Below are 9,272 nucleotides of genomic sequence, written 5' to 3' on the forward strand. Positions count from 1 at the left end.
AGCTATTCTTCCTTCCCGTTCCGAGAGTGCTGCCTTACAGACAAATATTTGCAGTAGGGATTGGAATTAAGCCCATTTTATAGATGTGGAAACTGAGACCCAAACAGGTAAGTGATTTACCCACGTTCACTCAGCATTAAGTGTTTAAATCAAGGATCGAATCCGGGTCTTTTCATTCGTCTATTCAGCTATTCATTTGACGATTCTGGTCATACTTAGCAGGCATGTGGCTGCTAGCCTCAGCTTTCTCAGAAAATGTGGGAAATAGCGATATGTTATATTGTTAATATAAAATGCTCTTGGTACCTCTTATAAGATTGTGCACGAATTTAAATAAGAGAATCCATATAAAGTATTCAGCTCAGGGCCCAGCAAACACTAGGTGCTCAAGAGTCACTTGCCACTACCACCATTCATTCAGTGACTCGCTGGGCCAGTTATCAGATACCAAGAATGGGCAGAACCTATGCTGGGCACTGTGGGCACAGAGAGATTGGCTGGGACCACACCCTCAAGTTGCTCACCAGCCAGTGCGGGAGATTTGACAAGGGCTGTGTACAGGGGAGCATATGGACCTGTGGGAAGAGGAAGGCAAACTAGGAAGGCATCCTGGAGGAGGTGTCGTCTGAGCTGACTTTTAAAGGATGAGTAAGAACTAGACAGACAAGAGAAGGGAACAGCTTTCTGGGTGTTTATGTGAGTGGTCTTATCCTTCTCTCAACTCCAAGGCCAGGGCAGGTCCAGAAGAGATGGCCAGGGGGCAGGGAAGTGTTTTGAACACAAGTAGAAGGCGTTGTGGGCGCTGTGGGCCTGGTGTGGGCCAGACCTGCTCAGGCCTCCTGCGGGGCAGCTGGTGAATGATCAGCCTGGGGCCTGTGCCCTGGAGGACAGGGCTGGTGTCACCAGAAGACACTTGCTGACTTGAACATGTAAATCATGTTCCTGCCTCAGGGAGATTAACGGTGGGGGTGGGGCGCATGCAGGAAGGAGGGTAGTTTGGCTGGGACTCACATCTGGGACTGGGAGAAGGAGGGGTTGGGTGGGACAGCATTTTTTGATTTCTAAAAATAAAAGTAGAAAGATATAACCCCTCCACACACACAGGTGTGAATGTGTGAATACCCCTCCCCATCTCCCACTAATTGCCTAAAGCCACTGTGGCCTCCAGCAGTGATTAGGGGGGGGGGGGGTGTCCTGCCTTCGGCCCCTGGCTCCTGGCTCCTGGCTCCTGGCTCAGTCCACTCGGTCAGCCCCAGGCCTGGGCCTGCCAGCAGCTCTGAATGGTGTCTGTGTTCCTCTCAGCCACTGTCATCACAGGGGCCCTGGGAGACCGTGACGGGGGCACGGAGGCGGGCGCGGTGTTCACTCTGCCGGGGACAGGCCCCGTGCGTGTGCCCGCTGAGCACAGGAGCCCCCACACTCCGGATGTTTTCTTCCCCGGGGCGACGTGTGGAGCTGGTACACCCAGGGGCCTGGCTTCTGCTCCCTGAGATGCCAGGGCCTGGAGCTGCCCAGCATGCGGCCTCGGGAGACGAGGAGGGTTATGGAGGGCTAAGCACAAACCTCCCCCCAGAATCAGGAGCGCGCTGGGGGTCGGGAGGCCAGGATGCGGCCCTAACTTGCCAGGTCAGCTCTCTGTGCCCCAGCCCCACCCCCTCTGCTCCCTTGGGAATGTTTTGATGAAATAACCCTTCATTCTCTGGGACCTGCCTTTGCCCTGTGGGTGGATATGAAATGCCCAAGTAGCATCTTCCAGGGCTCCCCAACCTCCCCAGGAAGATGTCCCCTCCCTTTGCGCATTCTCCCATCCTCCCCGACAGGCACGGATTCACCACCCGCTAAGGCGTGTGTTGGGCACAGGAACACGGTGAGCAAGACAGGAGGACGGGAGAGAACCACACCTGCCCTCGCGTGCCGGCAGCCCCTCCTGACACGGAGCTGAGCCCAGTGGGTGCTGAGGCCACATGGCAGCACGCGGTTACCGTAACACAAGCTCCGGGGCTCTGACAGAGTAACAGCCCCCTTGCTGGGCACTGGGACCTGCAGGCCCTTCACGTCTCACCTGAAAGCCTCCTGATGACCGTGAGGACATGGACACCGAGTCTCGTCCCAGAGGGAGCCTGGCCGGAGGGAGGAACCCCTGGCTCAGCCCCTGGAGCAGCTGGAGGCGCCGGGAAGCCTGCTGGACCTTCGAGAGACCCCTTCCTTGAGCCAAGCAAGTAGGGCCCGTCTGCCGGGCCACAGGAAGGGACAGAAGCAGGGGTGAGCGAGAGGGGCCCCCCGGGACCTGCCAAAGCTCCTCTGGAGTCTCGAGTCTCGAGGACGCGGATCTCCCCAGCTCCTTCCTCACCCTCCGTGTTCCCGGAGCGGCAGCACCATCCCCCCCCCCCCCCCCCCCCCCCCCCGGCGATTCCTTCTCCCACCTGGCGCATCCGCTCCAGTGCCGGGCGGTTCTACCGCTCACAAGCCGAGCTGTGATTTTCCTGTCCTCTCCACCCCCCTAGCCCCACCGCCCCGTCGTCCCTGCCCGCCACCCGGCAGCAGGGACCTTCTGTGCTCATGTGCTGAGCGCACCACCCTGCACCCAGAGAACAGCCCTCTGTGGCTGGGACACACTATGCTTTTCACATATCACCAGATCTCACTCGCTAATATTTTATTCAGGACTTTTGACCTCTTCGATATGTAATTGGTTTTATGTCATTCCCTGCTTAAAGCACTTTAAGTGCACTTAGAAGACAATGTGACCTCTTGACCCTGAGCCTCAGCCACCAGCCCCACCTCAGTCCTCAGCCCCTGTGAGCCCCTCGGGACACTGTCCGCGGGAATCTGGAGAAGCCACGGAGAATGCAGGGTGGCTCCCTCCCTCGAATTCTTCTCGCTTGTCAAGGCAGCTCTGTGCCCAGGGTCTCCGGGTTCCACAGAGGCAGTGCCCTCACACCTGTCACAGAATCTGTCACCTGAATCCGTGACGGAACGCGATCTCCTCCAGGGGCTGCAGGGGCCGGTCCCGCTGCCCCCAGTCACACAGGCCTCCTGACTCGTCACTGCCCCACTCTCGAGAGAATCATCTCACACCCGCGACTCCCCATCACGCCTCCCGCATCCTCCCTCTCCACCATGGCCTTGCTTCCCGCCTCAGCTCCCAGCTCCAGCACCCACGCTCTGCCCCTGCCCTGGAAGCCTGTGCCCTGACCGGGAATCAAACCGTGACCTCCTGGTGCATAGGTTGCTGCTCACCCACTGAGCCATGGCGGCTGGGCCAGCTTCTTAATCACAAATCAACATCCTCCCATCACTCTCCCCCTCAACCCACCACTGATTTGCTCTCAACTGGCGGAGGCTGCACATCTCAGCTCTGTTCTTTGCAAAGGGTCATTGCTGAGAGCTTCCTGCCGAGCCTTTGGGGGGGGGGTCAGAGGCTGGGAGCAAGTCCCACTGGGGGGGCAGTGACCTTGACCACCCCAGAACCCTGGGCCTCTGCTTCCTCCTCGCTGGTGAGAGGCTGGACATCAGGGCTCCTCTTGTGTCTCCCACTCCAGGCCTCTGACTAATCTGTCCTCACACAGAGCTGAGAGCAGGTGCCAAGAGGACAGAACAATTGTTCTGGGACCTGAGGACCTGAGGCCACAGACCGCAGCCTGCGGGGCCCCAGCCCAGGAGCACTTTACTGTCAGGAAAAGCCCCAGCTGGTCCGGGGAGGAGGCCACATTGATGGCTAAAAGCGAACACACCCTAATCTACCAGATTCCTTTCCCCACTGGAGCCTGGTCCAGCAGGCTGGCTTCCCTGTCAGCAGCCCAGCCGGGCAGGCTTCCAGCTGTGGACAGAGGCAAGGCTACCAGGGGCTCCCCTGCCCACTGGAGGGAAGGTGAGGAGGGAGGGAGCGCATGGGCTGAGGGGAGGGTGGGAGGGGACACTGGCAAAGCCCAGAGGAGAGCGATCACCCTGCTGACAGCCTTGAGGAAACCCCTCCATGAACCCTGCAGCTTCTTGGGCTGATTTCAGAAGCCCAGGGACTCGCTGGTTACAGACATCGGGTGGACAAGCCAGAGTTAGATCCTGTCTCCCCTGACAGGACGTTTGGGCAAATTTCTGAACCTCCCTGAGCCTCAGACCTCAATTTATCTTGAAAAAAAAAAAAAAAAGTCTTTAAGCCCTAACCGGTTTGGCTCGGTGGATAGAGCGTCAGCCTGCAGACTGAAGGGTCCCAGGTTCGATTCCGGTCAAGGGCATGTACCTGGGTTGTGGGCACATCCCCAGTGGGGGGCACGCAAGAGGCAGCTGAATCGATGTTTCTCTCTCATCGATGTTTCTAACTCTGTATCCCTCTCCCTCTCCCTTCCTCTCTGTAAAAAATCAACAAAATATATTTTTAAAAAGTCTTTAAAAAATAGGAATTTACAATAACATCTACTACTGAGAGGCTATGAGCATTAAGTGAGAAAAGCAGATAAAAACACAGCACCGTGCTAGTTCTTAGCACTCAGAGCTAAAAACACAACTCGACTGTCCCAGGATCTCAGGACAGCACCATCAGGACGACAACAAGGCAGAGCCACCGAGAGCTGGAAGGAACCTTGACATCCCGCATCCAGCCCCTTGTCTAACAGACGAGGGGAAGGGCTCAGAGAGGTTGAGCAGCTTACCCAGGGCTGCACAGCTAGTCAGCAACAGAGCAAGGTTCAAACTCAGGTCGTTCTGACTCCCAAACCCCCACCACCTCTCACCCCACCTGTCTTGGGTCGGGGAGCCCTGCTGGCACTCCTCCCGCAGCCAGCCCCCTGGGGCGGGCGCCACCAAGAAACCTGGGGCGAATGCCCAGAGCAGGAGCTAGGGGAACAAGGCAGCAGTCACCCAGCTTGTGAAGGTGTTATGCAAATGACATGCAGAGTACATGTAAATGACCACAGGTTATTGAGGAATCAGCCCTTCGAGGTTTGTTTTTGTTGTGTTTCGGGGGTAACTGGGTCTCAGTACTTGCTGTGAACCTTCTTTCTCTCTGTGTCTCTGCCAGGTGGAAGGAAGTAACATTTCTGGTTGACTGACCAAATCATGCCTGGCTCGGTGAGGGGCCCAGCGGACTCGTCACCCAGATGCCCGTGAAAGCCTCGCCAGGCTTGGTCAGCATTGACCCTTGGTGCCCAGGGCCCATTCACCTCTGACTGGCTCACCAGGGCAGGGAGCGAGGTGCGCCCTCTGGCTGAGAGGGGACTCGGGCGGACCAGCCGGGAGCAGGGCAGGCAAGTCCCTGGAGGGGCCCCTCCCCGCGGCCCGGCCTCCAGGACCCCAGCTGGGGACCGGCCCCCGCAGGAAAAAGGTTCCTCGCTGTGGGCACCGGCGCGGCGCCCTGAGCCATGGGTCAGGGCTGCAGAGGAGAAGCACAGAGGCCCGGCCCCAGCAAAAGGGTGACCCAGAGGGTCCACTCCCAAAAGGCCTGCTGGAGGCTCAACCCTGTGAGCTCTGCACTCTCGTCTGGTTCAATCCATGTTTCCTGAGGGCCTGTCCTGGGCCAGGCCCCGAGCCCGGCTTTCTGGAGAAACAGCAGAAACAGACAGAAAGCCGGCTGCCTCAGCCGCTGCCCCCGAGACTCTGAGGACCTCCCAAGGGAGCAAAGGCCAGAACAGACGTGACTTCACGGGACCTTGACGGCCCCTTAAAAAGTGGGGGGGGGGGGGTGCTACTGTGTAAAAGGACGAGTGGGTGGGGCAGAGCTTCCCTACTCAGCCCCTTGGAGCCACATGTTAACAGTGACGCAACGACAAACACAGACCTACCCCTACCCGTGCGGCTGCCACACCAGCTAGAGGCTCCCAGGAGGGCTGCCCGCAGGTCCACATGCTTAGCCTCCTGCCCTAGAACACAGCCCCTCAGGGCCCCGCTCCTCACTCCTCCAGGCCAGAGACAGAAGCTGCCCCCAGAGGGAGGGGGGGGCAGGCCTGCAGCCACCGCCACCCGCCACCGGGCAAGTGGGGCACATTCCGCTGTCACATGGGGACCAGGCCTTTGATCACCTTCACACCCTCTCCAGACAGAGTCTGAGCCGCTTCCCACTTCTGCGCGTCTGCGTTTCCCGATGGAGGACACCCTGTGCTCGGCTCACGGTCCCGCCGCCCTGCCCTGACGGGCAGGACCAGCCTCCCCTGCACAGCCACTGCCCCCGGGACCACAGCAGCACCAAGGCCCTTCAGTGCTCACCGGCTGGGGCTCCGGCACGTCCCTGCCTCTCCCCCAGCAGCAGTCTGGGCCCCACCTCCCGGGAAGCCTGGGGGCCGGGGGAGGCAGGCAGAGCTGCTGGGTGTGGGGGAACCGGGAAGTCAGGGGCCGGGGAACCCAGGCTCCCTCCCAGCGGCAGCAGGCCCCTCTGGGTGTCGGTGTTCCCTCCACCAGCTCCACTGGTGCTTCCCAGAGGATCATGGTGAGAATGGGGGGAGGGGGGGGATGCTGCAGGAAAAAAGCTTCGCAAAGTTCCACGAATTGAACGCAAGCGGGAGATACGTGGGCGGCTAGGCCTGCCTGGGCAGACTGCCAAGTGAGGCCAGAGGCCCCGCGTCCCAGATATGGAAGCAGGTGCCAGCGACGGCCAGAGCTCCTAGCTGCTGACCTGGCGGGACTGAGGGGGCCGCACGGGCATCCCCTGGCACTTGGTGGCCCAGGCACTGCCTGTGATGAGACTGTGGCCTGGGAGTCCTGGGCACGGGCCCCATGCGGACTCGACACCCACGTGAGGACGGCCACCGCCAGGCCACCCACCAGGGTGCTGCTGGACACAACGCGTGGGTCCCCCTGCTGTGACCCGCAGAGACCTGCAGGGGTTTGTGACGGAACAAGGATGTCCAGAGAAGGGGCCCTGTTTCTCCCTCCTCCTGCCTGCGGCCGAGATCCTGGCAGTGGGAGTGGGGCAGAGGGACTCTGAGTGCTCAGCTCCCAGGGCAGCCTGGAGGGTGGAGCCGGCGGGCACAGAGATGAGTGTTTCTGGGAAGGCTGCCCTGTCTGGCTCCTGGCGGGCACCCTCCGCACGAGACGACCCCACCACAGCAACCTGCTCCCCTGGGACTGGTGGGCTCAGCTCGTCCACCTAGCGCTCACCTTGGCTGTCCTCCTAACCCCCACCCGAGGCTGGACAGCTGGCCATGCCCTGAGAACAGCAGCAGCTTGGCTCAGGGCTCCTGGGCACTGCAGGGTCCCATCCTCCAGCCACCAGCACCCTCCCGCTTCCACCACAGCTCAGCCCAGCATCCAGAGCGGAGGGCAGGAGGCCGCCTGGGGACTGGACACCTGGCCCAGAGGACTCTGGCTTACGGGGGTCTGTGTCCACCTTCTGTCCCCTCCCGAGGGCCCTCACGCCACCCAGCATGGGCGTGGCCAGGACCCTCCACGGCGGGGCACTCACCGGAGCGGGATCTTGACGCGCAGGTAGCGGTCCACGGCGATGGCTAGCAGGGCCAGGATGGAGCTCTGGGTGAGGATGAGCACAGGGCAGGCGACCATGAGGCAGGTGTGGAAGTAGGTCTGTGGCCCGATGTTGATGAGGATGGCGAGCGGGATGACCAGGGCGCCCACGGCCACGTCAGCCACGGCCAGCGAGGCAATGAAGCAGAAGGTGGCGTCCCGCAGCGCCTGGTTCACCCGCACGGCCCAGATCACCAGCACGTTCCCCGGCACAGACACCAGGGCGATGAGCACCTCGATGCTGATGTAGGCCGCCTGGAAGGCCGAAACGGGCGGCATGGCGGGCAGAGACCGGGCACATCGGCGAGGGGCACCTGTGGTCAGGAAGCTGGGGTGGGGAGGCTGTGGGTGGCAGGGGACACAGGGGACGGGGCTCCCTCCCCTTGGAGCTGTGCCCACTTGGCACAATGGTGCCCGCTGGGGCTAGTGAGACCCCCTGGCCCTCTCTCTGCCTGGTCTCTGTCCCTCCCCTTACCACCCCCGAGGTTTCATTCAGCAACTTGGGAGAGCAGCGCTCACTCCTCCTGCTCCACTGCACACGCCCCACAAGGTCCCCAAGCCTGCCTCTGCCCACCAATGCCCCAGATCAGGGTGCCAGGAGCTCACCAGCCTGTCTGCTGGCCGCCAGGGGGCCCAGAGGTGGTGCCCAAAGTTGGGGGCACCTGCTGCCGCCCAGAGCTGGGGACACGGGCGCGGGCGCGGGGCTGGGCTGGGCTGGGCTCCGGGCACCACGCCGGCCGGCAGCTCATGTCCTCGCTCCGCTGCAGCGCTGGCCCAGCCTCGCCAGCATCACATGGTGCGGGAGGCTCTGCCCGGCCGCTTTTAAAGAGGCAGCACCCTGCCCTCACCTGGGACGGGGTCTGGGGTCCGAGTCTGACACCGGCGGGGCGGGGGTCCCTTTCCCCGTGTCGCCCGCCCGCCAGCCCGCCACCGCCACCGGAGACGTGGGCACCAGCTCCCAGCGGCGCCCTGGCCCCGCTCCAGCTCTGCAGGACCGCGCTGCCCACCCACTCTGGAAGGGGGCTCCCTAGCCGCCTGCTTCGCCCTCCCGCACCCTCCGGACCCCGATGCGAAGGAATCACAGACCTGCCCAAGGTCACCGGAGCTGGCAGCGCTCAGCCACCTGAGCGGTCCAAGCCTCCCAGCCAGGCGCTCAGCCACCGCCAGCGCGGGGCACCCGGGAAGCCCGGCCAGCCCGCCAGGTCCACGTCCAGTCCAGGTCCAGTCCAGGTCCAGTCCAGGTCCAGTCCAGGTCGGGGTGAAGCGGTGTGGACTTGGCTCAGGCGCCGGGCACGGGGCTGAGTGACAACAGGGCTCCACACACTGGAGGGGCGGGGGCGGCGGCACCTCGCGGCCCCTCCCTCCTCGCCCTCCACCTCCTCCCTCACCCCCTCCGCTCAACAAAGGAAGTGATTCTGGGTGAGAAATGCTGGGAAAATGTGAGCTTTCCCTGGGCCCCTCCCCGTGTGAATTCAGCCTCCAGGCGCCCGCTCCCCTTCTAGATGCAGGATGCCGGGAGGCGCCCCTACATCAGCTGCGCAGCGCCCCCACATCTAGCCTCACCGACGGCCCCTCCCCGCGCCTCAGTCCTGAAACTGCTCCCCCGAGCCAGCCGGCAACTCGCATCCTCCGTGCCTCACTTTGCAGACTCTCTCCTGAGTCATTACATCCTTTCTCTCTCTCAGCAAATTCCCTTTATGGACGGGGGTACCGGGCTCAGGAAGCCGCCTTGCTCCCTCCCGAGGTCACCTCCATCCCCCCACCCCTCTCCTGCCCCCTCTGTCCCCTCCCTCTCGGCACAGCCCAATTGGCTGGTGTTG

The 9,272-nt window shown here is 62.0% G+C and overlaps 1 protein-coding gene across 3 annotated transcripts in view; it reads right to left on the reverse strand.

The window, feature by feature from the left end:
• The window catches only part of ADORA1 (adenosine A1 receptor), a 23,796-nt gene extending 14,768 nt beyond the window's left edge, over positions 1–9,028 (reverse strand). The window contains exons 1-2 of one of the 3 annotated variants that reach the window (XM_059677584.1): positions 8,539–9,028; positions 7,394–7,766 (exon numbers count right to left, since the gene is read on the reverse strand). In XM_059677584.1, the coding sequence (XP_059533567.1) occupies positions 7,394–7,731 (338 nt within the window). In that variant the 5' untranslated portion in view covers positions 7,732–7,766; positions 8,539–9,028. Of the gene's footprint in view, positions 1–7,393; positions 8,511–8,538 lie in introns of those variants that run through there. The other 2 variants (XM_059677585.1, XR_009450249.1) reach the window with 2 other exon arrangements.
• Between the last annotated feature and the right edge of the window lie 244 nt (positions 9,029–9,272).

The sequence above is a fragment of the Myotis daubentonii genome, chromosome 20 (assembly GCF_963259705.1).
Source record: "Myotis daubentonii chromosome 20, mMyoDau2.1, whole genome shotgun sequence".
NCBI lineage: Eukaryota > Metazoa > Chordata > Mammalia > Chiroptera > Vespertilionidae > Myotis > Myotis daubentonii.